General features: G+C 55.9%; 1 protein-coding gene across 4 annotated transcripts; it reads right to left on the bottom strand.

Moving 5' to 3' along the window:
- Positions 1 to 5954: 5954 nt before the first annotated feature.
- H6PD (hexose-6-phosphate dehydrogenase/glucose 1-dehydrogenase) lies at positions 5955 to 15471 on the bottom strand. 4 transcript variants are annotated; one of them, XM_063176863.1, is made up of 7 exons: positions 15443 to 15471; positions 14208 to 14362; positions 12873 to 13024; positions 11052 to 11706; positions 9910 to 10027; positions 8165 to 8434; positions 5955 to 7558 (listed from the first exon to the last, which is right to left on the bottom strand). In XM_063176863.1, exons 4-7 carry the CDS (start codon positions 11676 to 11678, stop codon positions 6201 to 6203), a joined length of 2373 nt encoding a protein of 790 aa, XP_063032933.1. In that variant the 5' UTR covers positions 11679 to 11706; positions 12873 to 13024; positions 14208 to 14362; positions 15443 to 15471; the 3' UTR covers positions 5955 to 6200. The 4 variants fall into 4 exon arrangements, with proteins under 4 accessions (XP_063032933.1, XP_063032931.1, XP_063032934.1 ...); XM_063176861.1 differs by having other exon boundaries at positions 15381 to 15449; XM_063176864.1 differs by lacking the exon at positions 15443 to 15471 and adding an exon at positions 14882 to 14960.
- Between the last annotated feature and the right edge of the window lie 1014 nt (positions 15472 to 16485).

The following is a 16485-nucleotide window of genomic DNA, read 5'->3' as shown; positions in this document are numbered from 1 at the left end:
GCTGCAGGAAGTGGTGTGGGTGATTCAGAGGTGGCAGCCTGCCATCTGAGTCACCGTGGAATCAATGCCCTGCATGCTGCTGCAGTTATTGTTCTTGGGGATTGGACAGGAGCATGGCTCTTGACATTTCTCATCACTGATGGTCTTGGGGCACGTGTGAAAAAAAAAAAAGCACAGTTAATTCACTAATTTGTTGAGCATATTTTGATACCTGTGGGGAATAGTTGCTCTATGCCAGCCACTGTGGTCCTTCAAAAAAAAACACATTCTCATCAGAATAAATTTATTACTCTAGCTGACCGGAAACACTGGGGAGATTGTAGATACAGCACAAATATGTTCTTTCACACCCTGCGAAATAAAAATAGAAGGGTTTATGTCAAACAGATATATATTGGGTAGCTTTTTCAAAACTACTTTGCTCTGACCTGGTCCTGCTCATATTTAAGTTACTTTGCCCCACTAATTTCAGGGAGAAGCAGGGTGGAGGAGTGAGAGGAGCAGCAGGGAAGCTGGAGGAAACCAGACGTGACAAGTGCTGAAGCAGAACTTCTCAGCTTTGTGGTGGCTTCTCGCCAGATGAGATCACAGCTCCTATGGAATCCTGTCTGCTTTTATTTCCTTAATATTTGACTTTCTTGCTTCCTCAAGAAGCAGGAATTGCTAATCTTCAGTCGCTTGCTTTTAGCACAGTCTGCAGCTCAAACCACAGCACAAACAGAGGCAGAGGGGTGACAGACAGGGGCCAGAGTTTGTGGCCTGCAGTGGGATCCCCTGACTGACTGGGGATGGAGCAGAGACTTTTCCAGCTCAAATCCTTGTGAATTTATGCTGAGGCTATTAAAGGAAGGAGGGAGGAGGAATGGCTTGGCATGGCTGCTTTCTTGTGGTCAGCACTCAGCAGTGTAGATTAGCTCTGGGGTCTGGATGGGGATGAGCATCCTCCTTCTGACAACCGCGTCCCTTTGGAATGTCTGAAGCTGAATATTTAAATCCTTTGGGCTCCCAGCATGGACTGTGAGGCTGGGACAGCCTCTGGAGTGACACTGCCCTAGCTGCAGAGGGGATCCTGTTGCTGCACCCTCTGTGCCCAGGGCAGAGGGAGAGCAGCAGAGCAGCCACTCTGCCCCGAACACGTCCCTGGTGCTTGCAGGCTGTGCCTGCGGGCTCGGAGGGACACAACGCAGCACAGAGGAACAATGAGTGCCTCTGAGTGCGGCCACAAAGCCACAGCAGCCCAGTGTGCTGCCGGACAGAGGGGCTGTGAAAACAGAGCCTCACCAGGGAGAAACGCTGCCAAGCCTGCCCGGAGCACAATCAACAAACCCTCCCCAGCTGGAAAACGGGGTGGAAAGGGGAGTAAAGGAGAGTGGGATGGAGGAGGAAAAAGAGGCGTTCCCCAGGGGCACTTTGCAGGTAAAAAAGTGGTTATCTTCATTTTAGTGCCTTCTTGAGAACTGAGATGTCAGCACAGCCAGCACAGCACTGCAACACAAATAAATGCAGCTGCTGAATGAAATTAAACCCTTCATAAAAAATAAAGATAATGGAGTAGAATCCAGGTATTTTGCTTTACATTCACCTGGAGAGCAGAGTCGTGCTGTGACGTCTCCTCTCATGACTCCTTTGCCTTTCTCTCTCAGCACAGGGTGCTGGATGTGAAGATGCCTTAAAGGATGGAATATATGTAATGGAGCACAAGGATGCAGAATTACTCTTTAAATAGAGTGCTCCCCTACTTAGAGCAGCACTTACAACCCCAGCTCAGTGCTGGGTTACCCCTAAGATACCTGCAGGTGACTGTCTCCTCCTGAGGGGAGCACCCCTGAATTCCCAGTGGTTTACTGGCCAGCACGAGTCCTGCAGACTGGGAAAGGGACAACTCCTGCCATCCCTGTGGTGTCACACACAGCCGTGCTGGTCCGGGCCTGGAACGGCTCCTCCGGCAGGACAGGGCTGGGAAAGGCTCCCAGCAGCACGGGCAAGCAGCACCCTCTGCTGCTGGCACTGCCGGCTCTGGGCTTGCAGAGAGCGGCTGAGGAAAGGCACGCGCAGCGATTCCTCTGCAAAACCAGGGCTGCTCTGGGTGCTGGACACTCAGCAGGGGCTGCTCTCTGTGCTGGACACGGGGCAGGGGCTGCTCTGTGTGCTGGACACTGAGCAGGGGCTGCTCTGTGTGTGCTGGACACTGAGTAGGGTCAGCTCTGTGTGCTGGACACTCAGCAGGGTCAGCTCTCTGTGCTGGACACTCAGCAGGGTCAGCTCTGTGATGGACACTGAGCAGGGTCAGCTCTGTGTGCTGGACACTGAGCAGGGTCAGCTCTGTGTGCTGGACACTGAGCAGGATCAGTTCTGTGTGTGCTGGACACTGAGCAGGATCAGTTCTGTGTGTGCTGGACATTGAGCAGGGTCAGCTCTGTGTGTGCTGGACACTGAGCAGGGTCAGCTCTCTGTGCTGGACATTGAGCAGGGTCAGCTCTGTGTGCTGGACACTGAGCAGGGTCAGCTCTGTGTGTGTTGGACACTGAGCAGGGTCAGCTCTGTGTGCTGGACACTGAGCAGGGTCAGCTCTGTGTGCTGGACACTGAGCAGGGTCAGTTCTGTGTGTGCTGGACACTCAGCAGGGTCAGTTCTGTGCTGGACACTGAGCAGGGTCAGTTCTGCGCTGGACACTGAGCAGGGTCAGCTCTGTGTGCTGGACACTGAGCAGGGTCAGCTCTGTGTGTGCTGGACACTCAGCAGGGTCAGTTCTGTGTGTGCTGGACACTCAGCAGGGTCAGTTCTGTGCTGGACACTGAGCAGGGTCAGTTCTGCGCTGGACACTGAGCAGGGTCAGCTCTGTGTGCTGGACACTGAGCAGGGTCAGCTCTGTGTGTGCTGGACACTCAGCAGGGTCAGCTCTGTGTGCTGGACACTCAGCAGGGTCAGTTCTGTGTGTGCTGGACACTGAGCAGGGTCAGCTCTGTGTGTGCTGGACACTCAGCAGGGTCAGCTCTGTGTGCTGGACACTGAGCAGGGTCAGCTCTGTGTGTGCTGGACACTCAGCAGGGTCAGCTCTGTGCTGGACACTCAGCAGGGTCAGCTCTGTGTGTGCTGGACACTCAGCAGGGTCAGCTCTGTGCTGGACACTCAGCAGGGTCAGCTCTCTGTGCTGGACACTGAGCAGGGTCAGCTCTGCGTGCTGGACACTGAGCAGGGTCAGCTCTGTGCTGGACACTCAGCAGGGTCAGCTCTCTGTGCTGGACACTGAGCAGGGTCAGCTCTGTGTGTGCTGGACACTGAGCAGGATCAGCTCTGTGTGTGCTGGACACTGAGCAGGGTCAGCTCTGTGCTGGACACTGAGCAGGGTCAGCTCTCTGTGCTGGACACTCAGCAGGGTCAGCTCTGTGTGTGCTGGACACTGAGCAGGATCAGCTCTGCGTGCTGGACACTGAGCAGGGTCAGCTCTGTGCTGGACACTCTGGCCATGGCCAGCCAGGGCTGCTCTGTGTGCTGGACACTCGGACACTCGGCTCCTGCAGGAAATCCTGTGCACAGAGGAATTCTGTGTGAGAAAGCAGGGCCAGCTCCTCACCATGGGGAGGGCTGGGGCAGCAGCTGGCACAGAGCTCATCACTGCAGCACTGGTGCCAGGCCAGCCCTGCATCACTGCATCACCCTGTGCCAGCCCTGCATCACTGCAGAACCTGTGCCAGCCCTGCATCACTGCATCACCCTGTGCCAGCCCTGCATCACTGCATCACCCTGTGCCACCTCTGCATCACTGCAGCACCTGTGCCAGCCCTGCATCACTGCAGCACCCTGTGCCACCTCTGCATCACTGCAGCACCCATGCCAGCCCTGCATTGCTGCCAGCCAGGCCTGTGAGTGGCAGAGCCCTTCCAGCTGCATGCAGGGCACGTGTGCATCAGCAGGAGTGCAGCAAGAAAATGCCTGATTTAAATTGTGCCACATCCCCTTGCCAGCCCCGGGATCCAGCTCAGCTCAGCTGCAGCCCTGAGCTCACAGAGGACAGCTCAGAGGCAAACACGCAGCTCTGTGAGCTCTGTGCTGTGGTGACAGTGTCCATGGAAATGCAACACGCAGTAAATGTGGATCAGCGAGGCCTTCCTGAGGCCTGGCCGTTCCAGGGCCCTGCACAGCACTGCCTGATTCCATCTCCTCACCTTAAAAGGGCTTTGGCTGCTCCTTGTTTTGGAAAGTCCTGGCCTTCTCTGGATGAGACGCTAAAAAAAAAGGAAAAAAAAAAAAAAAAAAAGCAAGAGTCAGAGCGAACATTTAATACTGCAGTGACATTGTCCACTTTGCACAACTAAAACCCTAAAACTTCACTCAGCAGGAAGTGCTTCCCATCTCTGGAAGAAATTAAAAAGACACTTCTTGTTAAAAACGATTTCTTTTTTATAAATATAATTCTTTATTCATTAAACAATATGAAAAGAATCACAAAACTTTACTCATGGGGGGAAAAAAAAGATTGTACAATTTGATTTATAAAAGCTGAAGAGAAAAATGAGTTATTTCCAGTGTTAGCTTTCTGTGAAACATATAATCATACCATTGAATTGTTGGAATGCACTTGACATTAAAAAATGAATAAAAATCAGTATCAATAATCACTTATGGGAGAAACAGACTGTAAGAAGTTACTCCATGGAGCTGCCTTTGCAAAGAAAGGTTAATACAAGCTCTCAAGAAGGTGCACACCTTCTATTAATAACTTTCACAAAATAAAAATAGCCCTGCTTCCTTGGCCTACAGCCCAGTGGATTGCTACCATTCCTCGTCATCAGATTTGCTGCTCATTTAACCCTTCTTCCCATCCAGTCTCTCTCTTTCCAGTCATAAATGTTGTATATTCAAAAATATTTGGTTTTCATTTAGCAAATACTAAGAATTAAAGAGTTTAACAGAAATTGTCTGTGTGGAAAAAAATACACTTTGGAAAAATCCTCCAAATAGCTCCATTCACCAAGGAAAACATGGAAACTTTAATGGATTTTAATAAAATCTCAGATAAATTTTGGGGTGACCCACTAGATAGAGACTTCACAAATAAACCCTATTTTCACCTGCAAAGAACAGTAGCTCCCTGGGGAAAAGCCCATGTGCTTATTTCAAAGTGCAAATGAACCTTTCAGTGTTCATTTCAAGAGATGCCAAGATGCCAGCCACGTATTACCAAGCAAGTGTGCAAAAATAGAAAACTCTAATGCCACAGTCACCTGTAAGACAGGAATAAACTCTGTTATTCATAACAATATAGCTACTCTCTCATAGGTCACTTTTTCATTAAAACTTGTTCCCTCACACCAAATACAAAAGAACTGGAATGAAGTTAACGCAGGCATTTTTGTTTAAAAATAAAAGATTTCTCTGGTAGCTAAACCCAACAATTCCTCTGAGCACCAAGCTTTCCCTCAGTAATTATTGCACTCTCAGGTTTACATTCACCTGGAGAGCAGAGCTGTGCCATACTCTCAGCCTGCCCCATTATTTCCAGAGCCCCAACACATCCATGTGCACACCACCATCACTGCCCTGAGACAAGGGCCTGGCCCAGCCACGCTGAGCAGGGCAGGGATCAGTGTGGCACTATTGTCTTTTAGCCTGAGAATTACATACAATTAGACAGAATTTGGCAGGCAGTTGATTTAACAAGTCCCCCGAAGTGCCTGTGAGGTAGTTACATGCCAGTAAGCACAAACAGGGAAACTGAGGCACTTCAAGGTGAAGTTATTTGTCCAAAGTCTCAGTGAGAAGCCAGAGCAGAGCCAGAAAGGGCACAGTGGGCTTGTGGCTCCTCCTGAGCTCCAAACACAGAGCCCAGGCTCAAACACCAGAGGTGTGCAGGCCAGAGAAGCCAGAGCAGAGCCAGAAAGGCCACACTGGGCTCATGGCTCCTGCTGAGCTCCAGACACCAAGCCCAGTTCACTCAGGCTCCAGTGTCAGAGGTGCGCAGGCCAGAGAAGCCAGAGCAGAGCCAGAAAGGCCACACTGGGCTCGTGGCTCCTGCTGAGCTCTGGTTACTGAGTCCAGCTCACCCAGGCCCAAACACCAGAGGTGCTGCAGGCCATGGATCCCCCTGAAGGCCGGAGGTGTCAGGGATGGAGCTGCTGCTGGCACCGCAGGAACAAGGACATCGTGTGTGACAATCCAGGCTGTAAAGGCCACGCAGACAAAGGAGGGACACTGTGGCATCACCCCAGCAGAGCCTCATAATCCACGTACCAGACGAGCTGGCCGGAGCTGGGGCTGACCCCCGAGATGGGCCACTTGTGGGGCTCGCGGCCCACCCTGCTGAGCAGCGTGGTGATGTCGTGCTTGCCCCGGCCCAGCACCAGCACGAACACCTGCCTGGCCCTGTTGATGAGGGGCAGGCTGAGGCTCATCCTCTGGTGGGGCTTCACGGGGCTCTCGGTCAGCACCACCGTGGGGGCCCCTTCCAGGCCGTGCTCGGAGCGGGGGAACAGCGAGGCCGTGTGTCCGTCCGTGCCCACGCCCAGCAGCACCAGGTCGAAGCTGGCGTTGGCCACCAGGGCCGCGATGTCCTGGGCGTAGAGCTCGGCGCCGCCGTCCTCCTCCACGCAGAGGCGGCGGTTGAGGTGCACGGGCATGGGGTGGATGTTGAGGTAGGGCACCCTGACGTGCTGCAGGAGGTGCCGCTGCAGGCCCTGGAAGTTGGACTCGCCGTCGGTCAGGGGCACGCAGCGCTCGTCCGCCAGCCACACGTGGCTGTGCTGCCAGGGGAAGCCGTGGTGGTGCCTGGCCAGGCGCTGGAACAGCCCCACGGGGCTGGAGCCGCCCGACAGGGCCAGGTGGAACTGCCCCGAGCGAGCCACGCTCTGCACGGCCGCCACCTCCATGTCGGAGGCCAGGCGGGCAATCAGCTCCTCGGGCCAGGCCGACACCAGGGGACTCTGCCGGAACTGGGACTGGATGGCCCTGAACTCACTTGGCATCTGCCCGCCGGGGTGCAGCAGCTCTGCCGGCTCTGCCAGGCTGAACTCCACTCCCCCGGCCACCATCTCAAAGTCCAGCAGCTGCTGGTTCTCCACGCCGCCGGGGTAGAGGCGCGGGGCCAGCCGGGACGTGCTGTCCAGCAGAGGCGTCCAGAAGGCCCAGGAGGCCAGCAGGCTCTCCGTGGTGATGAAGAAATCCTTCCTGCCGTGGTAGATGTGGGAGATGAGGACGGAATAGGCATCCCTCTCCTTGACGGGGCTGTACATGTAGAAATCGGACAGCGGCTGCCCGAAGATGTGCAGGTCTGAGCGAGCTCCTGCTTCCTTCCAGCTGTCCTTGGGCATGGCAGGCTGGAAGAGGTTCCTGCTCACCAGCACTGCAGGGGTGTTGAGAGCGCCGTGCCCGAAGTAGAAGATGATCTGCTTGGGTTTGCACTGGCTGTGCCCTGCGTCCCTCAGCGTGCCACTCTGAGGGCAGTAGGCCCTGTTCCTGAAGAGCACGCGGGCGTAGCCCACCCGCTCATCCAGAGCCTTCCCCGAGGTGAGCAGGAACGGGACCCCTTCCCAGCGCAGGCTGTGGCTGTGGATCAGCACCCCTGCAATGACAGACAGCCCAGCACACCTCAACAGCAGGCACTAATCTCCATCACTGCCCACCATTGCCCCCTCAGCTCCCTTGGCACCCATTGTGTCTCTAGCTCCCCATCAGCCCTTCCGCCACTTCACTGCCTGCCCAGAACTCCGTGATCTTTATGGTCCTTTCCCATCCAGGCCATCCATGATTCTCCCTCCCAGCTCTCCCACTTGTTCAGCCTCCTTTCATCTTGCAGGAAACCAGTTTGTGAGCATGAGCATCATTTAGACAATTCTCTTCCTGTTCACAGCATGGCTGGAGATGGCCTCGTGGTTCACTCACCACAGAGATCAAAGCTTTACCCCTCAACTCAAGTTTATGGGAAGGCAAAGGAGGTTATAGGCTACTTCTAAAAACAGTGCAGAGATTTTATAATAATGGGCCTCAACCCTTACACTTCCCATTCCCTGGATCCCTGGTTAACTGACACAACAAGAGCATTATCTTGTCCAGCTCCCAAGTCAGGGGATGCCTGGGCACATCCCTGAGTGAGCAGCGAGCCCCAGAGCCATGGGGCTGGCCCTGCAGGGCTCACAGCTCTCACTGCTCCCCTGGCCCAAAGCCTCACCTGCAAAGGTCGGCGTGGTGCTGACGCGGCCCCGAGCCTCGGGCAGCTCCTCCTGCACCTGGCTGTCGTAGGCCTGGTACTGTCCCAGCACAGCACTGCTCCTCTGCAGCCCCCACAGGGCCTGCAAGGCCTGCAGCTTGTGCTGCACCACCTCCTGGGCGCTGCTGACGTTGGCAGGGAGCTCCATGATGAGGAACAGGAGGGCCTCGGTGAGGTGGTTCTGCAGCACGTCCCGGATCACCCCGTACTGCTCGTAGAAGCTGGTGCGCCCTGGGCATGTGGGGAAGGCAAAATGCTGCTCAGGGGACCTGGTTCCCTTCTGCATCTCACTGTGGGGCCAGCAAAGCTCCGAGCTCCTCTCTCCCCACCCAGCAATTAACCTGAAGCAATCAAGCTCAGGGAACGGGTGTCCTGTCACAGGATGTGTGCAGGGTCTGGTTGGACAGAGCTTTGGGCAACCTGTCCTAGTGCAAGTGGTCACTGCTTGTAGCAGGACGAGAAGCTTTTCCTGTCCTCAGAAGGCTCTGGCTGAGCCATACCCTTGGGAGACAAAATTTCGTGCACAGAGCCACGCTTGCCTTTCCCTGCCTGGCCTGTCATGCAGGTGGGGACAGTGGGAGAAGGACAGGGCACTGCAGCAGTGACTCAAGGCTGTGTGTCACCAGCAGCAGGCTGCATCACCACCACAGGCTTTCCCCATGACTGATCATTCATCTCCCCCCCAATCCAAAGGCATATTCAGCAATGGGATCAGTGCTGCAGACTTGCTGGGAGCCAGGCTGCCAGCTGAAGCTGCACAGGGGAAACAGACGTCAAGTGACAAATGACATCAGACGACATCAAATGACAAAGGTGTTCGGAGAGGGGGGCACAGGGAGCAGCCGGGGCTGTGCACAGACAATGCTGCTCTCCCTATATCTCTCTGCAGTGCACCCCTCTCCCACAAACAGGCTCTGGGCTGCCCAACCAAAGATTACCAGCCCAGGTTTGACAGGACTGCATTAGCTGAGCCTGTGCAGGCTGAGGGAGGGAGGCAGAGCTGAAGGGAGTGGGGAAGCAGCCCTGCTGGTGCAGCAGCCAGGGCACCTGCCTGGCCAGGAGTGCTGCAGGGAGAGCCCAGCCCGGGAGCTTTGTGCTGAGCACTGCAGAGGGGATGCTGCAGCATTGCAGCAGTGCAGCCGTGCCCTTCAGCAGGAGCTGCCTCTCTGTCTGGGACTGTCCCTCTGCAGTGCTCCTCCTGCCACAGAGAGGAGGGCACAGACACAGGCACACAAATCCAGACTGGCCCAGGGACAGACGCACCCAGGCAGGACATGCACGAGCACCTCCCAAAGAGCTGCACAAAGGCACACTGGGGGTGAGCCTGGGGGCTGGCAGGACAGCAGGACAGCTGGAGTGGCCTTAGACTGCACCAATTCCCAATCTAGGGCTGTTTACCAAGAACTGGGGTAGAAAGGTCAGCAATGCCCCCAGAGCTCTGCAGCAGAAAAAGCTGGGGGGTTCTGCCCCTGCTCCCAGATGAATTACAAATGGAATTTTTCCTTAGAGGCAGCAACTCTACCTGGAAGTGAGTCAGTCTCCAGCACAGGAAGGGTGGGACAGTCCCTCTCTGTTTCCCCACACCATTCACCTGCTCCTTCTGTATTTCTGTACCAGCACCACCTCAAGGGCCCCCTCCCCGTTATTGAGGAGCCTGCCAGCTCTCACTCACTCACCCTGCACACCCTGCACACTGCCTCACCAACCTTTAGCATCCACAGTCTCCTTCAAGACAACCTCCACTCTCTCCACATGGTGCCGGTTCCAAATGGGGTCCAGAAACTGTCGGTTCTGATCCCGAAAAGGCAGGATATGGGCCACAGCCTGTGAGGGCAAAATCCAAAGACCCAATAAAAACTCAGCAGACTCCCAGAGTGTGTCTGCCTCCCTGCCCCATGCAGCAGAGCAGGTCAGAGAAGAGAAAAGCAGCAGGAGAGGCTGCAGTGATGCACAGCAGGGTCACCAGTGGATGTCCAGAGCAGACATTAAAGGTCCTTCTGAGGAATTTTGAGGTTTCGTGTGAAAAGGCTGAACTACAAACTGCAGAGCACTCAGTTTATATCTGTCAGAGGACAAAGGGCTGAGTCAGATCATCCTGGGACTAATGTAAGGTTCCAAAGTGCTGAAATACATCACTTCAGATGCTTACACCACTAAAGCCATCTGCTCTTTTAATAAAATAATATTTAAAAAAAAACATTTAAAATAAAATAAGCCCCCAAAATAAAACAGAAGAATTGCCCCCTCTCAGTGGAGATGCTCTCCACAGCTGGACATGCAACTTCTGAGTAAAACCTGGCCACCTTTCCATGGCTGGAACAGGCAGCTTTCAAGTGTGGCATCACATCCCTGAGAAGCAAGGATGGCATGTCCTTGAGCACCCTCCCTCTGGGACAGTGCAGCTCCACATCCTGAGCTGTACCTGCAGCAGACAGCCCTGCAGGGCAGGGAGAAACCTTCCCTAAGCATCCCCCAGAAGTAACATCCCAGCAGCTCCTTATCATATCAAATGGAGGAGCACTTCCAGAAGCCATGGCTAAGCAGAGAGGCCTGTGTGGAATGAGATGTGGAGCTGGGAGAGGACAGGTGCTGCTCACTCAGCGAAACCAAACCCTGACCTTGGCGAGGAGGCCAGAGGAGCTCTGCATCTCTGCTTCAGGCACAGAGCCCAGCCCTGCTCTGCAGAAGGGACCCTCACTATCCCAACAGGAGGAGCCCTGCTTTGCTCTGCTCACTTCCCCTGCTCCCCCAGGACAGAGAAACAGGATTCCAGGAGGCCCCGCATGGATTTGGGAGGGAACAACGCTCTCTCCATGAGGAGCCCCTGGGGCTGGCGGGGGCTGCTCACCTGCTTGCCCAGGTAATGGTCCACGCGGTACATCTCCTCCTCCCTGAAGACGCCTGCCAGCTGTGCAGCCAGCTGCTGTGCCGAGGGCAGGTCGTGGCCAAAGGGCTTTTCCAGCACCACGCGCAGCCAGGCCCCGGCGCGCGGCCGGCAGCTGCCGTTGATGTGCCCCGCGATCTCCGTGTAGGCAAAGGGCGGCACGGAGAAGTAGAAGATCCTGCCAGCCTCCTCCAGCCCCTCCTGGCTGAGCAGGGTCTCGATCTCCCTGTTCAGGGCCGTGTAGTTCTCGGCGGTTTTCAGCTGGTGGTACTGGCTGAGCTTCAGGAACTGGTCCTTGAGCACGGCGCAGCGGTCGGGAGGCTCGTCGGGGGGACAGGAGAGCTTCTTCAGCACGTCAAACATCAGCCTCTGCCCCGGCTCCAGAGCTGCCAGGGCCCCCCCGTGGAACGTGAAGCTGTGGCCGCTGCTCACTTGGTCCCTGTAGAGCTGGAACAGACCCTGCCACAAGTACTTCTTGGCCAAATCCCCCGTGGCTCCCAGCAGGATCACGGAGATGTGGCCCTGGGAGGCTCCAGCTGGGGATGGAAGGGCTCCCACCAACAGCACCGTGCACAGGACCCTTCCCAGCATCGTGGGGAGAAGAGGCAGAGCCAGAACACTGGAGGCCAGGAATAAAAACACAAATCAATCCATGGTTTAGCACTGCAAAACACAACACAAGGTGCCTGCTTTCCCCAGAGAGCCAGGGGTCTGTGCATGGATCCTCCACCCACAGCCTCTCCTCCCCTCCATGATCTGAATCAAGGCAGTAATTTGGGCTCCTGACAAACCTGCAGCCTCCCTCTGCACACCAGAAGTGAAGGCAGTGTGTGCTGCAGGTCCTTGGGCAGCACATGCACTGTTCCCACAGCTTGGGGGTGTCAGTGCCTCTGCACAGGGAAACAAACCCATTTCCATCCAAATCAGGCTGGCCACAAAGGAGCACACGGGCTGCACCCTGAGCACACGTGCCTGCACCCTGAATCCTGCTGGGGCCTGTGCTCAAACACTGCCTGGCTGCCTTGGCATGGCTTCATGTCAATATTGTCACAGCAGCTCAGGGACAAACACGACCACTGGCAGCCCAGGCTCTTCTTCTCCCACGTGTGGCTCCTGTGCCCCACCACTGAACTGGGTCTGATGGCTGCTGGCAGACTGGGGTGATAAAACAGCTGTGGGGAAGAAGTGCAGTCCCCAGACTGATGTGAGCCAGTCTAGGTGCTGCCCCATGGTGCTGTGTCTGTGGCCAGGTGACAACCTGGGCTCTGTGTTCTGCCTCCTGCAACCTTCCCTATTGAAGAGCAGGTCCTGTTCTGGCCCTCTCCACTCAGTGCCCATTCAAACCACTGCAGCCAGGCCAAAATATCCCTCTGTTCACACTCATTTATTCAAAATAAAGTTGTTTTTATGAGAAAGGACACATTTAGCAGTTACCCTGAGAAACACAGCAATGACTTTGCATCTCAAGAGATGTAATGTCACTGAAGAGAGGTTTAGTCACTCCTGTATGGGTGACTAAACCACTGTGCTGCTCTCATTACAGCATGTATTATTTCAGCAGCTCTCTCATTGGCTATCTCCTTCCCTTAATGTAATTTATAAGCTGTGTTTAATTTAGGAGCAGAGCCTTCACAGCACACAATGTTATTTACTTCTTTAAAAACTTTGAGCTCCGGTCAATAAATGGTGATAACTAAATAACCACAAGGAACATCTGGATATCTCTCCCTGCCTGCAGCTTGAACTGCTCTGCAGAAATCTCGTGTTTCTCTCCAGCAGACTCACCTGTAACACAGGAGCTCTAGAGACCACAAAAGCAGCTGGAGATTTTCCTCCTGCCCAGCCTCTCTCAGCGCAGCTCCTGCTCCTCCTGTGTCTCTGGGTGTCTCTGCTCAGTGCTCAGGTGTGCAGCACAGGTAAGGCAGGCTGTTCCCTTCCTGGAAAACGGGAGGAAAGACCCAATTACAACAGAGAAGAAACCAGAAGTGTCTGAGCCAGCAATGAGCCAGCAATGTCCCAGCACATCCCTGCTCACACTCCTGCCCTGCTGGCTGTGCCAAAGCCTTTGGCTGCTGTTTGTGAGCAGGTAAAACACAGGCACGGGTGGCAATTCCTGCTCCCAGGCAGCTACATGGAGCTGAAATGCAGCCTGGAAGTTTAACTCCTCCCTGCCCAGCCCTCTGCCACGGCTGTGTCCCCTCCCTCCCTCCTCTCTGCTGTCTGAGCTCCCTGGACCCACTGAAGGAACACACCAGCAGCACTGGCAGCTGCCGAGGGGCACTGCTGAGGCTGTGCCTGCAGAGTAAATGATTCTCTGCTTCCCCCTCCCCTGCTGCGGGGTTATAACCCAGATGACAAAGTTCCTCAGTGCAATAAATGGCTATTTGCACTTCCTGAGCAACCTTTGTTCCAGGAACCAGAGGCACTGACATCCTGGCAGCCCTGCACAGTGAGGAACGGGATGGGTCTGGGTGGGCCATGCTGCCCCAGACCCACAGAAAAAAGGGAATTAGCCAGGGAACTTCCCGGCAGATTCAGCCACAGTCAGTCACGTGTGTTCCCAAACCAAAGGCAGTTTCACAACCCTCCCAATTGCAAAATATTGAGCTACACTGCACAGAATAAAGTAAACCCAGCAGTGTTTGTTTACTGCTTTCATATCAGCTAAGCACCACTGCTCCCATTAAAAAATAATACTCCAAAAATCCCCCAGCCAGGCAGAACAAAGTTACTCAGTCAGGCTTCAGGAAAAGCCTCCTGGGCCTGATCCACATAAAACACGCAGCAGCTTGGCCCAGCAGCCTGGCTGGGCACTCCCCTGCACAGCCACTGCAGCTCCCGTTCACAGGAGCTCATTCCAGGTCTCCAGGAAAAAATGCAAAAGGTATTTTTGTTACTGTTGTATCCCCACTGAAAAATAATCACCAGGTGCACAGCCAGAAGAGCTGGACTTTGATGGTCCTTGGGGGTCCCTTGCAGCTGAGGATATTCTGTGATTCTATGGAAAATGCAGCATGGCCTGGGGCTCCCACATGAAGGAAAGGGCTCTGGGATTCTCTGAGGACTGGGAAACCCCACTGGTGTTCTGTACTGCAAACACCAGGGCAGCAATGAGCTCACCATCAGCTGCTGCAGAAGCCAAGGCTTAATGAGGAGACTCGCATTAAAAGCAGGATGAGAGGTGCAGGAATTCGTGTTTGGCCCTTCTGGCTCTGACTCAGTCTCGCTCCGTGTGCTCCGGCCCCAGCATCCTGACAGCAGCCGCTTCCAAAACCCTGGAAAAGCAGGACAGGGGACTGTGAGGAACCCAGCCCGGTGCGTGGGCAGCGCATGGAACACGGGGATGGGATCAGGGGTGGCAGGGCTGAGCCCACCTGTGACAGGGCTGAGCTCAGGGGTGACAGGGATGAGCTCAGGGGTGACAGGGATGAGCCCACCTGCGACAGGGATGAGCTCAGGGGTGGCAGGGCTGAGCCCACCTGTGACAGGGCTGAGCTCAGGGGTGACAGGGATGGGCCCACCTGTGACAGGGCTGAGCCCACCTGTGACAGGGCTGAGCCCACCTGTGACAGGGATGGGCCCACCTGTGACAGGGATGGGCCCACCTGTGACAGGGCTGAGCCCACCTGTGACAGGGATGGGCCCACCTGTGACAGGGCTGAGCTCAGGGGTGACAGGGATGAGCCCACCTGTGACAGGGCTGAGCTCAGGGGTGACAGGGATGGGCCCACCTGTGACAGGGCTGAGCTCACGGGTGACATCCATGGGCCCACCCGTGATAAAGCTGAGCCCACCTGTGGCAGCGCTGAGCGCCGTGTGACAGCGGCTGTCGCAGCTCCCGGATACCGAGCAGGGCCCGCCCGCCGCCCCCGCACCGGACGCTGCAGCTCCCCGGCCCCGGGAAGGCCGGGCCGGTGCCCGGGAAGGGCTGCGGAGCCGCGGGCTGCGGGGCAGCGGGCAGGGAGCGGGCAGGGAGCGGGCAGGGAGCGGCCGGCCCGGGGCTGCACCGCGGTCCCTCCGCCCCGAGCCCCTGTGGCCGTGCCTGCCCCTCGCCGGAGGCCGGGAGCATCCCCCGTTCATCCCCGCATCCTTCCGTCCATCCCTCCATCCCGCATCCCTCCATCCCGCATCCCTCCCGCATCCCCTGTCCGTCCCGCATCCCTCCATTGCCGCCGCCCACGCGGTGCCGGAGCGGGGCGGCCGGTGCGCGCTGCCGCAGGGTATGACCGGCTGACCGCCACGCCCGGGCTGACCCCTCCCCGGCCCGAGCTGACCCCTCCGGCCCCGGCTGACCCCTCCCGGTCCGCTCCGGTCCGCCCCGGTCCCGACTGCGCCCCCGGCCCGGCCCCGCTCACCGCACCGCGCCGGCGGCGGCGGGCCCGACACACAGCGCCCCGCCCGCCGCGCCCGCCGCGCCCGCCCCGCGCAGACTCTGTGGTTGGCGGCGGCTCGTGCCCGGCGCCGGCGCTCGGGCGGGAGGAAAAGCCCGCAGGGCTGAGCGGCTCTGGGGACACGGGGACACAGAACCCCCCCGGGGGACACGGGGACACAGAGCCCTCCCGGGGGGATACAGAACCCCCCGAGGACACACGGGCCCCGCCCAGCACCGGGAACGCTCGGTTTGCCCGTTCAGAGGGCTGCAAACCCCAGCTCAGTGCCACCTCTCTACACCTGGCTCTGCTCTGCAGCTGCAGCACCAAAAGGCAGCAGAGCCCCACTGCAGCAAACTCACTCGTGTACATCGTGTTCCCCACTCCTAAACAAAGAACCCCTTGCTGTGGAGCACATTTCCACCGCAATGCCAAAGCACAGCCTGTGCCCCGGGTTTAGAGGGGCTCTGGATTGATAAACTCTCCTCTCCAGCTTAATGCTTCCTCCTCTGGTACACCATCTTTAAACACCACCAGAACAGCTCTTTTTCCTATTGAGCTTTTTATTTGCTTGTAGAACATCTGTCTCCTTAATGTCCCTTTCCTTGCTAGCTGCCTTTTATTCCTTTATTGCCATCACATGTCTCGTCTGTCACACTGGACCTTTTTCCCTTAAAGGCACACGCAGCCGAGGAAGACTGAAAAGGCTTTGACAAAAGCACACTCTGATCCAAGCCATCATCCTTACAAAATCTTACTTGCCCCAAATTATGAGATGTTACAGCTCCTTAATGAAACAGCTGAGATATTTTTAACATGGTCAAAAAACCTATTTTATAATCTGACCTTCAGCTCAGAAATAGCTGCACTATTTTTTTTTTTTTTTTAGTTAAAAAAGAAAAAAGACTGCATAAAGCAAACCACCCCTACAGTTTCAGCCTCAGTATTTAAAGTTTGGCATCACACAACTAGCTGAAAACATGGTCTCTCAACAGAGGATATTAAATGACTGCTACTCCCAATTTCCA

This window comes from Melospiza melodia, chromosome 26, assembly GCF_035770615.1.
Source record: "Melospiza melodia melodia isolate bMelMel2 chromosome 26, bMelMel2.pri, whole genome shotgun sequence".
NCBI classification, from domain to species: domain Eukaryota; kingdom Metazoa; phylum Chordata; class Aves; order Passeriformes; family Passerellidae; genus Melospiza; species Melospiza melodia.
This window is presented reverse-complemented; position numbering and strand designations above follow the sequence as displayed.